The sequence below is a fragment of the Pocillopora verrucosa genome, chromosome 2 (genome assembly GCF_036669915.1).
Source record: "Pocillopora verrucosa isolate sample1 chromosome 2, ASM3666991v2, whole genome shotgun sequence".
Taxonomy (NCBI): domain Eukaryota; kingdom Metazoa; phylum Cnidaria; class Anthozoa; order Scleractinia; family Pocilloporidae; genus Pocillopora; species Pocillopora verrucosa.
In genome coordinates, this window is record NC_089313.1 from 4,562,330 (window position 1) to 4,578,136 (window position 15,807).

The window sequence follows — 15,807 nt, forward strand, 5'->3', positions numbered from 1 at the left end:
TCACGGAGTGAAGGCTCGTATTTTCTTTATCACGATGAATTCGCAAAAATAAACGTGTAGTCTTACACATTTTGGCCGGATTTGTGGCACATATTCCCTCAAATAACTGAGGTGTTGGACAGAAAGGAAGAATAAATGTCCATTTCCTTGGTAGTTCTCAGATTTGAGGTTGCAGATAATTTGCCAGGGCCCCAAGGCTTAGATTACTGTGGTGAGTACCAGCTTGTTAACGGTATGTTCGCTATAATTTTGATCAATATCTATTTTGTATTTAATAATACAGGTTTATCTAATACATTAACCGGCATGAACTGTTTCAATATTACTTTTGATACATTTCATTTGAATTGTTAATGTCTTCCTTTGCTCCTTGTATACTTATCTGAACCAAAAATGAAGCAGAGAAGAACCTATATACTTACACTTTCATCATTAGAAATTTCATTCTTTTTATTACACTATCACATCAGTATGCTTATCCTGCACATTGTTCTCAATACATTTGTTGAGGTGCTGACAAGGAGAATTTGTTTAACAATAAAGAGCCTCTTTAGTGCGTGATCATCTCCTCCATCCTAATGGCCTTAATGTGCGATTTAGTGATAATATTGTGAGGAGAAATTAGATGCTAGTCACTCTTAAGGATAAAAGGGTTAAATCTGTAACAAGGATATTACTTTCAATGTGTTTTAGCCCCTGGATTTATGGCTTGTAAAGAAATATCAGCATCAGAAGAGGGCCAACTCACAAGTGGAGAAGAAAAAGAGCCCATGTCTACTGATGCTATCTCTGAGGAAAAAATGAAAGTTCATCGGGGTGAAAGATATGTTCATGACATTCACATTGAAACTCATGCAAGGAGTAGTGGTAAGCTCAAGGCTGTAGATCATACCATTGTACTTTTTCACTCTGATATAAAGTTAGGCAGATCTGCTCTATTATCAGTGTTTTAAAGTATAATAGACCTTATGAGTTTTGTTATCTTTTTATTCAGGGGTGATAATCTAAGAATGCTGCTCTTTCTTAGGAATCAAAAGGGTTAAATCTTGAAGAAAATTTAGAGAACCTAGGGAAACTTAATACTTGTAACTAATGGTAACTTGCATCACCATTCAAATCAAAAAGTTTTAGCTTGCTTCATTTTATTTTGAAGACAAAGATACAAACTTGGATTCTGCTCATGGAGACGAAAAAGAGGAGAAAAGTGTAGGACAGGGAAAGATAGCTTTCTTCTGTGGAAATCCAATGGTAGAGATCATCCAGGGAATTATTCACATCTACAAGAACAAGTAAATAACAACAAATGAACTCTCTCTCTTTAACCCTCCCACTCCCTAGATCTAAATATCAATTCTCAAGACTGATTTTTATACTCTTCTTATTATTTTACCCCTGAGAATTTAGTGTTCAAACAAACAATATACCCTTCTAGATAATTTTTTTTCACATTTCTGAAATCACATTTGTTCCCTCTGTTCCTGGGAACACAATCATATGATTTGTCATAGAATTTTTCTGTGTACATGGTTTCCTACCTCTCACTGTAAATCCCAAGATAAATCCCCATTATCCCTCAGTGAAATCTGAGAATCCATGACAGTTGATGTACTGTTGACAGAACTAAGGATGCTATTGATCTTTCTAGTGACATGACTTTGTTAAGTGACGGAGTCCAGCGGAGTGAAATGGTCTGCATGTTAGCTGTCCCTGCTAAAAAGACATGCAAGGATCTTATGGAGTTTGTAGCTCCATCAGAGTGAGTTAATTATGTTTCATATCATTAACTGACATGTTGGTTATTGCTGACTGTGTGTTCAATGGAAATCGCTTTTAACCCTTTTACCTGCAACAGTGTCAAGTATCTCATTTCTCATCTCATTATCACAGCTGAATCAAACTCGGAGGTTGGGAGAATAAAGGAAATGAATTTACCAACCATTCAAGCTCATGATTATTTACAAAAGTCACCATGTTAGTGCCCAGTGTTCTCCTTTTCAGGCAGTAACTGGTAACATTTACCGCCTGTAGTACTTCTTATTACCATTTAAAATTGCTTGGAATTTTTTGAAAAATCAACATGTAAAAGGATCGCTTTACCGGTTTGAAAATTTATTTTACCTGTCGTGTGTAATTAATAAGGGAGAACACTGAGTACCATAGAAAATGCTTGGAAAACAGTATAGAAAATATGCATCCTGAGACTTTGGCTTGAGCTAGGCTTACCAGGTGTAGCTGGGTTGGTGATGGGGTAGGCTTTGGGGCTTCTACTAACATGATCCCGTGTTTTGGACACTTTTCCTGGTTTCTGGGCTCTAAACCATGTTTTTGGACATATGCACTCAGTTCAATTTGCTGTCCTGGGTTCTATTTTCTCTTTTAAGGGTGGAACTGTTATAAAATGGAACACCTGCTGGTGATCCATTCAATAACTGGTGGGGGAAAAGAGCACATTAGAAATAAGCAGCTGAATGGAAGGAGGGTGTCAACTGGACCATCATGAGCAGATAAATTGTTTTGCAGTGTAATTCATTTGTTTCACACAGATTGTTTGATCATCCAAACAAAATATTTCTCTAGGGAGTTTATTGAATGTGTCAAGATCATCAGAGATAGCAACCCAAATCATTACATGGTTCTTGTCAAATTCAGGAATCAGGTGAGATCACTAATAATGTACATAATGGTAATAGGAGGAAGTGGAGTCCTACTCAGTCTGTAATCATATGAGTGATGAACAAAATCGGACGACAGTGAAGCAAGAGTCTGATTTGTTAATCATGAGTATGATTACAGACAGAATTGGACAACAAGAAGTCCTGTTACCAATTAATCAAAACTATAACAAAATTTGAGAAAGAAACTAGTACTGGTTGTACATTTTCATAAAAAAACAGTTAACTTGGTGAAATGTGAGACAACAGTGCACACACATGATGCATTCTGTCCACTTACACAGGCATGATATGTTAACTGTCCCTTTAACTGTCCTAGTACACTGTCCAATTACAAGCATGACAAAATAGACATAATTATAAGTTTTGTATTTCCCTTATTTTTGTATGATAAAAATCACAAAATGTTTTCAAAAATCTTTTTTTCCTTAAAGGAAATTGCAGATGATTTCTACAATACATACAATGGCCATCATTACAATCTCTTAGAGGATGAGGTAGGTGAATAATCCTCTAAAAGAGGAGTTATCAAAATGCTTTAGAAGGGTTGTGTATTAAGTAATTTTAATCTTAAACTCCCTGTAGTGATTAACATGGAACTTCTCCCTAAATAAATATATACATTATCTGGCCAACAGGTAATGAGAATACTCAAACTTATCATGCAGAAGTTTTTGTCTTGATCTAAATCCAAATTCTCGTGACTAATTAACAATGAAATTGTTCAGCAGCAATAGGGGAGAATTAACAATCAGATCTAGGGAAGTTAAGGGGTTAGTTAGTATTTGCCATTTTTTAGGAAGGTGGGAAGGCATCTTAAGGGTGCTTAGCTCTGGGTTAAGGAGATACTAATTGGGTACTGCTACAAGAATAAAGGAATCATTTGATTTATCTAAAAAAGAGGGAGAAAAAATATTTGATGGTTTCACTTGATATTTTTTGTAGGACAGTTGATAACTAGAATGTATAATTTATTGGTTCTATCATTTGATGCGTTTTTTAATGAATCAAATACCATTTTAGGTTTGTCATTTAGTGTATGTTGCTAAAGTGGAGACCAAGAAATTATCAGAAGTAAGTTGCTGTGAAAACCTCATGAATAAATAAGAAATAGCCTCTATTTGGCGCAAAAATATGCACGGATATTTGTCTGCGGACACTATCTGTTCCAAAATGTGGACAGTTCTCCGAGAGCGAAGCTCGAGGAAAACTGTGAGCTTCAAGGAACAGATAATGTCCAAGGACAAATATACGAGCATGTTTTCTCGCAAAATAGAGGCTGTTGTGTTAATTATCCTTCAAATATTTTGCAACGCGCATGAAACAGTGTTTACGAACAGCTCACTGTTTGATGCAAAATATATTTTATGTTGTGTATTCTCTGGTACGACGTAATGAACATACAAATATTTCCCTTACGCCGTTACAACCCACAAAACGTTCTCTCATCTTCAATTAAATTTTTAATGAAGACTTATCGTAGTGGATGTAAAGTTTGAAAATTGGGGAATATCACATGGGTGATATCCTCGACCGCCCCCCTTGGAACAAATTTATTTCTCTTCCCAGCCTTTCGCTGCCATTTAAATTATGGCAGCCATAATTTTCGTTATAAAATAACTGAGCACTCGCGTGCCAAAATTACGCCTGCTCTGCAGGCCAGATTGAAGTATGTTTAAACTGCAACGAAATTTAACACATAAGTCAATTAAATTTAAAGTGCCGTATTTCACTGTGCGACCCGCTAAATTCAAAATTTTGTTTGAATTGAAATCTGCCTCCTCAATTTGAACCATGAGAAATATAAGATATCTTACTAATCGTTTCGTTTCGTCTGTTCGTGCTGTAAGTTACGGAACCTCGTTTTTATACGCTCGCGCTTGGGCCACAAATCCGAGCGTAAAAAAATCGGTCCGTAATAAACAGTATGGACCTCGAACTCGGTTAGTAAGCCGTATTTATTCAGCAGCTTCGCTACTAGTTCGTTTCAAAGAGTAGCACTCACAAAATGAGAGATTTTCATGGAAATTATCAATTGTCCGCATTGGCCAATCGCCTAATACTTTAACATAATCGTTTATTGCTGGAACAGACTTTCAGTTTTTCATAATTCAGTTAATCCCCAGTGAGTTGCTTCTGTCCTTTCATGTGTTTGTAGGCATCAATTTGTATGTAGAGATTGTATATAGAGAGCTGCAGGAGAAGGCATGTACTGAGTTTATAAAGCAATTTGTTTAAAATTGCAAACATTTTTCGGCCGTCGCTGTAATCATTAGACGGTTCGAGACATGAAGTCGTTAATAATTCATACTGAAACAAATGTTTTCTTTTCTCTTCCTGTATCAAGGGAGGAAGTCTGCCATGTGAAGGACTGACTGAACTGCCGAAATGCCCAGTGTGCTTAGAACGTATGGTAAGGATTTCAATTTTTTACGCACTGTAAGTGCTATCAACCTGCATTTTGAGCAGTAGACGAAAAGTGATAGTTTTACGAATGAGTAGCAATACGTATTTTTATGTTATTTCGAACTCAAGCATGCTCCATTTTATTTAGTTGGTTCGATCGCCGAGTAACCTACTGAAAATTGAAATTTTCACGTTGTGAACAAACATATTGTAATAACTCAGCAATGTTTCCAGAGTTATATCAAGGACGTGTTCCTTTGTGAAACATCTTGCGGAGCTTTACCTGCAGATTGCTTTATTACGTGGTGTTTTATTAATTCCAAATTCAGGGAATCAATATGATGGTCCTTCCCGCTGCAGTTGATATCTTTGTTATTGAATTTTTCAGTTACCACTTTTGTGAGCGAGATAAAAAAAACGTTTGGCTTCGGCTTCAAAAGCTTTTATTAAATTAAATTTTGCGTGAGACAATAGTTTTATTTACATTTCTTGGAACATACGACATCCAGTGTATTTTCAAAAAGTTCGGTTTCTCTTGTCTGTTTTTAAATAACAGAATGTGCTGTCCTGTGGAGAAGAGAGATGATTCTATCGAATAGAATAAGACTTTTGGTATCATAGCATCAAAATACAGCTGTAAAGTTTTTCTGTTATTTTCTTTCGGTTTCTGTGCGTCACTAAATTTACCGAAGTACTTGATGTCACAGAATATAGAGGTTGCCAGCTGAAAATTCAAAAACCGAAAGTCGCTTCCTGGGAAGTAGAACCAAGATTCACAGAGTGTTAAAAACTTAAGCCTGCATCAAAAGATGAAGTGTTTTAAATGTCGGGAAAATATCAGCTTTTATTATGAATTTATACTTACAATCAAACTCGAAGGCTTTGCACAACGACAGCGACATTTTTTGGAAATAAATTTAAGATTTTTGATACATATTCGGATTCAGTATCTTCATTTACTTCTGATATAGGCATAACAATATTCCAGATGTCCACACTCAAGCAAATTATTGAATTTTAAAATGACTTTTCACTCTAGCTTTCTTTTGCCTTTCAGGATGAATCTGTCGAGGGAGTTCTAACAATTTTATGTAATCACTCATTTCATGGAAGCTGCCTGTCTAAATGGACTGATACGACGTGAGTTTTATAAATTTTGATAGTACTCTTCTCAAAATGGAATATAGCACGAAAGAAAAATTTAAAATTACAATCATTTAGATGGTTCGTTTGACAGTCAGCACGTTGCTCTGTTCGTCGGTTGGTTGGAGCGCTTGCTCGTTGGACGTTCGGCTGCTTCACGCTGTAACTACGCTTTCCGTCTTTCCGGACGTCAATCACGCAGCTGGATTCGTTTAGCGGTCGGTTTGATACGTGTCTCGTCGTACAGTCGCCGGGCGGTAGGGACGTCGCTTGGTTCGTCGCACGGTCGGGACGTTTTCGATTCGTCGGGCGGTCGATACGTTGGTTAGTTCGTCGAACGTTTGGTACGCTGCTTGTTTTGTTGGACTGACAGTAATTTATTTGGTTCGGCGGATGGTCGGTTCTGTATGTGCGTCGTCGGGTGGTCGGTTTTGTTGCTTGTTTCGTCGATCGCTTCGCACATTCCCTGGTTCGCTGGACGGATGGTGGGGTGCTCGGTTCGTGAACCCCTCACACTCCTGAATCAGTATGCATATTCTCCATACTTTCCTTCATATATTTCTTATGGTACTAACATGGAGAATTTGTTTAACAATCAAGAGCTTCAGTTGACGATCATTTCCTTTATTCTCATAACCGTAATGTTTCATTCATTAGTACTACTGTGAGGAGAAACTATATGTTAGTCACTCCTGGTGGTTACAGGGTTAACCACTCTGACTGGACCATGACTGGGAGATTTCTGTTTGGTTGCTACTGTGCTTAAGGCTCTTATAAATTTAAAAAATAAGATACAAAGTCAGCCTGAACCGACTTGAAGAAATGATCAGAAAACTGATTTCGAAAAGAGGTGTTCAAGAAAATCTGTCATCGACTGCAATAATGTGGTTGGATTTTTTACTGTTGAGATTCATGGTAATCTCTGTATCGTTCGTTGAATCATGTGTCTTTTGTGGTCCTGAAGTTGTGGAAGACAGTTATCATATTTTTGTCTCGTAGTTGTCCAGTATGCAGATATTCCCAGACTCCTCAGCCCGTCGATGATAACAAGTGTTTTGAGTGCGATTCAAGTGAGGTACGCTTTATTCTACAGTTATTTTAATGGTGGATCGGGCGAAAGGGGAGGGGGGGGGTTGGTGTAGGGGTCCAGACCCCTTCTCCATCAGATCTGACGGTTTTGTTACTCATTGTTTGGATGCCCCCAATCCCCCTCTCCTCCTCCTTTATAAATAATTGTATTTGATCTCTACAAATTGATTTCATTGTTAACTTTGAATGACAGGGAGTGTGGGGGTCGATAACAAGTGTTTTGAGTGCAATTCAAGTGAGGTACGCTTTGTTCTGTAGTTATTTCGATGGTGCATCCGGGGGGAGTGTCGGGGGTCCGGACCCCTCCTCTATCAGATCTGATGGTTTTGTTAATCATAGTTTGGATGCTCCCAACCCCCCCCCCCCTCCCCCTCCATTATAAATTCTTGTATTTGATCTGTACAAATTGATTTCAATGTTAACTAAAAATGTCGCCTTTCAACACGTTTATTCTTAGTTGGATGTCCATAGTTGCCAGTCAATCAAAAGACAGAAATCAAAACAGATAACCAATGATTGCGACATTCGCTTTGACAAAGAGCGGCTCTTACTTGGTGTAGAAGACACAGTATACGTCACCTTATTGTTTTCATCTTTTTCTTATTCCTAGTTGTGATGAAATTCTATTGTGACGTATACTGTGTCTTCTACACCAAGTAAGAGCCCGAAGGGCTACCTCTCGAAACGTCAGCTTTCAAACTCTTTACGGTGGCTCATTTACGTTATCAAGTCAGTTGATAACACTAAATTACCCTATTACCCTGTTACTCTCCCACCGACGCAGCACCACAGTTTCTTTAGAAACTTACCCCCTTTAAACTAGGATTAGGTCGTTTTACTATCTTTTACTCTGCTATTTGTTTAGGAAGGTCGTGCCATCCTGTTAACCAATCACACGCAAGACTAAAACCAGTATCGACTTCCTCACTCCCCTTTACTAGCGCTTCGGGCAGTTTGCTTGTTATTCTTCCTTGTGTTGTATACCTAATCCGGATTGGCAGTGTTGATTACTTTGGTTTGGGTGGTACGAGTCTCAGTCGAATTACGCTCTGTACGAAATGTTTTATGTTGCCTGTTCAGTTGTTATTCCTTTTACCCGTTTAGAGCCTGTGGATTTGTCTCATTTGCGGTCACATTGGTTGTGGTAGATATCTTAGATCTCATGCGAAAAGGTTAGCAACAGATTGTTCTATTAACCCTTTAACTCCCATGAGTGACCAAGACAGAATTTCTCCTTACAATATCTATACAATATTAACCAGATAAGTGATGAGAATAAAGAATAATATAGAATTGGGGATAATTAGTTGATCCAATACTAATTTCTCTGAGCCAATTTTATGAGAATTGTCTGGATGACAGTAAGGAGAATTACAAATTTCATCTGGGAAAATTTCCTTTTTTTGATGAAAGTAATCCAGGATTGCATCAGTGTTGCCTTACTTCTCTATGATTGGACAAGAAAACTTACGCCACTCTCTAAAGGATACAGAAGCAAAGCTAAAACTAACAAGCAATTTTTTGTAACTAAGTTAAGGTCTTTTGTGATCTTTTTTCCCTTGATCTGATCGGCCCATTATTGCAATTCCTTTTCTCTATGTTTTGAATTTGGGGTATAAAATCGAAATGTGATTTTATGCTTTTAATTGACGGCAATGTATGAGATCGAAGTCGAACTGAAACAAATAGAGAAATCTAAATTATTTTTGCTTAGTGTATGTTGTCGTTTTTCTGAATTTGCAGACATTTCCAGGAAACACATCATACATATTCCTTAGAGCTTGGAACTCAGCGAGTTTGGGACTACACAGGAGGTAAGACACAATTTGCAGTAATATTTTCTACCCTTTTGTTCTACTGCGGTCAATTTTGAAGAATTATTCATAACTAAGATATTTTAATTTATCCACAGACAACTTTGTTCATCGTCTGATCCAGAATAAAGCTGACGGCAAGCTTGTTGAATATGGCTCAGAACAACAGGTGAATCACTTAGAACAAAAAGGAAAAAACTGGCAGTCTGTTACCTATTCCTTTCACTTACATGAGTGACCAAAAAGGAACTTCTCTTCACTATATTGATAGATTTTCGACCAGAAATGTAATGAGAAGAATATCCACAAAGATATATTCTTTGACCTAAGACTAAATTCTCATGGGAGCGAGGCTGGAGCATGTCTTGGCTTCTTCTGGACGGGATACCAAGTCCCCACAGGTAAACAACCCTTTCCCCCCCCCCCCCCAGAGAATATGCCCTGAAATTCAAAATTAACAAGCAACAAAACTTTCAGCCAACGTTTCATTGTTATTTTTTCGAGTTGGTTGTTGTTGTCTTTGTGGCAGGTTGCGGATGAAGAAAAAATGGATTCACTGTCACTGGAGGTACCTTAAGTTTGTGTCTGTTCTTTGACTGTTAGTTTGTTAGTTTTGAACTCTGAAGACAATTTTTGTTTTATAATTTATAATCAGTGTTGCTGTTTCATTCCTAGTATACGTACTTATTGACGAGCCAGTTGGAGAAGCAAAGACTTTATTTCCAAGATAAAATAACTCAAATTGAAAAAGATGCCGTAGAACAGGTCAGGATTTACATCGTAGAACCTCTTTTTATGGTACAAAACTCCGATGAAGAGGCCATGTTTTAGGCCAAGTCTCTATTTCCACTAAATACGGTAAAACCTCACGAAAAAGACATCTTTTCAATGTCAGATTGAAAGGATTCCTAAATACTTAATTTATCTTCATAGAGGACGCTTTCGACTTCACTGATCCTACCAGTATGCAGAACGCTTGACATATTTAAGAATAATTCGCCTCAGGCTCGGGAATTATTCAACAATATTCACTGAGCCTGAGGCGATTAGTTGGTTTAGTATAATTGCTCATTTGATTTCGAATTCTTTTAAAAATTCTTTTTGTTTTTGAAACCATTCTGTTACATTTGTTTGGATTACTCGTATCGAGATAAGCAGCCAGTTTCCACCAGAATTTAACGGCTGTATCCAATTCAATCAGCAAAACTACGTATCCTTGTTTTGAAAAGTGTTACCCAAACTTAGTAGCATCTTTTGTGCCCTTCGCGGTGGGATTTTCTTCTATCGCGTTCAACACTTTCTGTGTAACATTGAAAAAATGCGAGGCAGCCATTTTTAAATTTAGCGCCCCTGCCATAATCACCTCGCGCGAGGTGATTATAGCGAGATATGACGCAATCTTCGACCAATCAGAGTGCGCGCATCTCTATAATCGACTGAGCAATTATACTAAATAACAGTGACATGGATCCAGCGTAAACCGAGCTCACTAACAAGTGTTCTACAGCTCGGCTGGTAGAGCATCCTGCCAAAAAGTTAGCACTGAATGAACTTCTTTTTCTCTCGGGAAAGTTCAGAGTTTTCGTTTACCCACTCTGTGAACAAATTATAGACATCCGTTGTTCCCCAAATAGCTTCGTATTGGATGAAGAAAAATTGAAAATTTAGATGTCGGTTTTTGAACGGTATTCCTTGCTTAACGATGTTCCTTGCTTAACGATGTTTCATGCTTAACGATGTTCCTTGCTTAACGATGTTCCTTGCTTAACGATAATTCATGCTTAACGATGTTCCTTGCTTAACGATGTTCCTTGCTTAACGATGTTTCTTGCTTAACGATGTTCCTTGCTTAACGATGTTCCTTGCTTAACGATGTTTCATGCTTAACGATGTTTCTTGCTTAACGATGTTCCTTGCTTAACGATGTTCCTTGCTTAACGATGTTCCTTGCTTAACGATGTTCCTTGCTTAACGATGTTCCTTGCTTAACGATGTTCCTTGCTTAACGATGTTTCATGCTTAACGATGTTCCTTGCTTAACGATGTTCCTTGCTTAACGATGTTCCTTGCTTAACGATGTTCCTTGCTTAACGATGTTCCTTGCTTAACGATGTTTCATGCTTAACGATGTTCCTTGCTTAACGATGTTCCTTGCTTAACGATGTTCCTTGCTTAACGATGTTCCTTGTTTAACGATGTTCCTTGCTTAACGATGTTCCTTGCTTAACGATGTTCCTTGCTTAACGATGTTCCTTGCTTGACGATGTTCCTTGCTTAACGATGTTTCATGCTTAACGATGTTTCATGCTTAACGATGTTTCATGCTTGACGATGTTCCATGCTGTGATTTTCAGGTTTATCCTCTCGTATGGCTCTGGAACATATGGTGTACACTGGTGTCTCTAGCTGTATTTTCTCATTTTAGGTGTTCCTTTTTTTTTTTCGGAAATATTTCAGAGGAGTAATATGGAAGAGAGAACAAAGAAAACACTGGAGGAATGTAAGAAGTTGGAATTGAAGCTTACCGAAGTTGAGCAAGAAAAGAAGAATTTGGACAAAAAATACACACAGGTTAGAGCTTCCAGACATGACGTTTAAAGCTATAGCAAAGATAACAACAACTGTTGACTAAATTTGAATTAAGTGCTGAAAATGATTTGCGTTAGTTTTGTTTTACTCGGTTCTGTGATTGGACCTAAAGAAGAATTTGGACAAGAAATACACACAAGTTGGAGATACCAGACATGACGTTTAAAGCTGCAGCAACGATAACAACAACTGTTGACTAATTTTGAATCGAGTACTGAAAATTATTTGCGTTGGTTTTGCTTTACCTAGTTCTGTGATTGGTACTAAAAACTCCACCACCTTTTCAACCAATCAACAATAAATAATGAACAAATAATAAATGGAATTTAGCAGTGGACATGCCAAGAGGTGGCCCTTCTTCTCCACGGAGTCCAGGTCGAATTGGAATTTAGAGTGTTGGTTTTTGTGGAGGGAGGAAAACCGGAGGGCCTGGGGAAAAACCAACAACAAACTCAACCCACATGTGACACCAGGTCCGGGAATCGAACCCAGGCCACAGTGGTGGGAGGTGAGCACTCTCACCACTGCGCCATAGATGCTCCCACAAATCAGTCAGTTGCGAGAATCGTACTAAAAGCTTGTTTTGGCATGTTTGATCCAATTACTCTAACTTCGTATGTTTTTTCCCAACGAATCCTATTGTTTTTGTTTTGTTTTGGTTTGTATTGTTTGCTTCACAGGTTGCAAGTAAGGTTGGCAAGCTTGCTAAAGATCTTAAAGACGAGCAAGAGGTTTGTGGAGTTTCACCAACACGCTTTATAACGTATAAAGAAGTTCCAATCAAATGTCGAAAGTAATCGGAGACTGCTTTGAGTTGTTATTTATTCGATGCGTGATTGGTTGAATTGTTCATCTCACACCATACTTTCAACCAATCAGATTTAAAATTAAACCCAACCGTTACTTGCTCTGTGGCGTTTTCCTTCGCTTCAGGCTTTTCTTACATGAATTTATGTTGAGTTGTCATTGGCTCCTCGTTTTATTTACCTTTGCTCTGATTGGCCGTTTCAATCAAGTAGCTTTTCGTTTTGCGACACTTTGTCAAAAAGACCAGGGTGTGTTGTCACCCTTTAACTCCCTTGAGTTACTAAGACAGAATTTCTTCTTACAATATCGATGCAAAATCAATATGTCGAGTGATTAGAACTAAGAAGAGTACCAATTAGGGGATTATTAGTTGATCCAATACCAAATTCTCAGAAGTAACATCAGAAAAATTGTATATTTGATAGTAAGGAGAATTACTAATGAGATCTTTGGAGTTAAAGGGTTAAAAGGTGACAACAAAAGTTTAAAGGTGCATGAACTGATTACAATTTTGTCTTTATTGTTTTCAGTTAAACAAATGTTTGCTAGAAAATCAAAAGTTATGGCAAGAAAAGTTGAAGAAAACGGAAGACAAACTGAAAGATGTGGAGGCAACCAGACAACAGGTATTATATCACACAATCCTCCGGATATATCTACCTTTGGCTATCAACTTATATTTATCCTTTGAGATTTGATCTTTTTTTCTTTCCGTAGGAAGTGAGAGATCTTCAAGAACAGTTAGCGGATCTTATGCGTCATTTAGAAACGCAACAAGCGATATCAAACGCGCCGGATGAAACACGACAGGTAATTTTCATTTCATCAGCACTTGCAATGTTGACCAGGCGCATGCAACTTAGTAATGTTCCCTCCTCTATCCCACGCTTGAAAGATTTCTTCGCATCAGAAAGATCGATCGAGTCTTACTAGAGACTTGGCATATTTTTCCAAAACATCGACCAGAACACGAGTAAAATAATCCCCTTCTCGCGTGCTCTTTTTCGCTCTTGCTCACTTTACTAGAAAAAACCACGACTGCGGACAGACTAAGATCGATCATTAACTCTTTAGAGACGACCTCATAACACTCAAAGACAAAATTAATGAAAAATTGATGGCATTACTTCTCTCATCTAAGTCATGGATAAACAGTACGATGTGGTCTTCACGGGCCTTTAAGGAAAAAGGAGCTTTATTCTGTTGTCGTCTTAAACCCTTTCACTCCAAAGACCTCAATAGTCTCCTTACTCTCTCTCCCTTACATTTCATATAATCTTAGCTCTGAGAATTTGGAGGTAGATCAAGTTGTTATTCCTTAGCTGATATTTTTCTTTTTTTCTCATCATTTGTCTGCTTGATATTTATATTGATATTTTAAGGGGAAGTTTTATCTAGGTCACTTCTTGAAGTGAAAGCTTTGAAGTGTCCTGTTTCCTTATTCTACAGGAGTTGCAAGATGGTCAACTTTTCCTTGGAGAGGGATCGTCTCCGACGCACAAATTAAAGGGGAAATCGAGACGGAAAAAATAAGTCATGCAACATGACACTTCAAGCTGGTGATTATCGAGTCCTCAGAGTAACTACCTACGAAGTCACGCAACATCGGGGGAGAGGCAAGCCTTGGACTCAATCCATGATTCAGTTATTGGGGGAGAAACAGCAACGCAGACTAGCAGAGAGAGATAGAGAGAGAGGTTGATACAACTTCAATTTTTCGTGAAGAAAGCATCAACAAGATTGTCTCTGTATATGTGATGGAGTAAAATAGGAGTCTGTTTGACAAAGGTTGAGAAATGTGTAAACGAAGTGATGCTGTACAGTGAAAGTTTTATCCTGTAGTTTCCTGGGCAAACTTGTTGCCTCAAACCTATCCCAGTTTCTCCTGCGCATACGTGCATTTTCCATGCTATAAGCCTGAGCAGTGCACATCAACCTCGTTTCAATGAGTTTCCCAGTCAGTGTTTTCAAGATTGTGGCTGATTTTTATGATGAAAAAACCGTGGGATGAAGTTGAACTGACGTAAGCTATCGTCATCGTCATCGATGTTCTATTTCGCAAAGCCGTGCAAAGTTATCATCTAACAATCAGTAAACTCTTGTTCAAACCATGATGTTTTAATTTATTTATTTCACTCTGTACCTGGGTTCACTTTCAACACGAACTGTTTATGATGTGTAGATTTGGCTTTAATCCAGACAGCTAATAGCCAGACAAAGAGCACGCATTTTTTTACCCACGTGAAAGCTTAGGAATGATGTTTTTCACTTCGTTTTATGTACTTTCCGTCACTTGTTCGAAGAACAGAGACCGCAATATATCTTTGGTAGGGTTTTAATGATGATAAAATGGAGTATTAGCTTTGGTTTCTGCAGAAGAATTTTTAGGCATGGCGAGAAGAGATGTGTCTTACTTCTACTCGTCCCCAGAAAGGGAACTCTTGCGCCCGTCCGTACTTATATATTCAAATTAATTGAGACAATCGGAACCTCTCGCGTGAACACCTGGCGAGAGAAATGAAAAGTAAATAAACGACTCAATTTTCCTAGAATCAACGGAAGTCGGTCGTAAGTTACTTGATGATGTCAATGCGCTATTGACTCGTTCTCAGAAAACCCGCATAAACTCGAAATTTACTCAAATGAAAGACAACATCCCAAGGAGAGAAACAAAAACTGAATCCTCTATTGATTGTATGATACCTGTTTTATGTGATGCGGGGATTCCTCAGTATTTTCAACAGAAGAGCATTATGCAACTTTATTGATACTTGTCACTATTATCCACGAAAACTTTCGTTTACATCATGATTGACCAGTTAAATTACATCCCCTTATGCAAAAATATGTTACAAATGACAAAATCAAACGCACGTCCTGACGAAAGTGTTCCCGAAGAGCCACCTTTTTCGACACTCGGGACACCCTACAAACTTATCGGGGTTCAAATTGATGCTATCAAGTCTTTGATTAAATACAATTTATTCACCGATGGAAACAACAACTTCAATTACGATTCGCATGGTGACTTACAAAAGAAAACTAAGACTCACATCCTCGCCCGACAGTTAGCGATTGCGTTCAAAATATACTGGACTCGTTTGTGTCTATATCTCGGCACAGATTGATTCTACTCCTTACTCGCAACGCCAATAACTTTCAGATAGACTATATATATTCAGTCACGGATGTAGTGGGAAGAGCAAATAAACCGAAGCATCGCGCGAACGGTCATACACTGCACACTGTTATTGTTCACGCTTCGATTTGTACATGTATGCCTACAG

The 15,807-nt window shown here is 38.1% G+C and overlaps 1 protein-coding gene across 2 annotated transcripts; it reads left to right on the plus strand.

Annotated features, from left to right (window-relative positions):
• Positions 1-19: 19 nt before the first annotated feature.
• Positions 20-14,994, plus strand: LOC131792704 (BRCA1-associated protein-like). Of its 2 annotated transcripts, none has more exons than XM_066162468.1 (20): positions 20-232; positions 694-867; positions 1,154-1,289; positions 1,646-1,756; positions 2,578-2,656; positions 3,107-3,169; positions 3,696-3,746; positions 5,020-5,085; positions 6,136-6,218; positions 7,221-7,296; positions 8,415-8,482; positions 9,054-9,124; positions 9,223-9,293; positions 9,654-9,692; positions 9,800-9,889; positions 11,582-11,695; positions 12,394-12,444; positions 13,051-13,146; positions 13,238-13,330; positions 13,970-14,994. In XM_066162468.1, exons 1-20 carry the CDS (start codon positions 136-138, stop codon positions 14,051-14,053), a joined length of 1,713 nt encoding a protein of 570 aa, XP_066018565.1. In that variant the 5' UTR covers positions 20-135; the 3' UTR covers positions 14,054-14,994. The 2 variants fall into 2 exon arrangements, with proteins under 2 accessions (XP_066018565.1, XP_066018566.1); XM_066162469.1 differs by having other exon boundaries at positions 20-211; positions 13,970-14,992.
• The last annotated feature ends 813 nt before the right edge of the window (positions 14,995-15,807 follow it).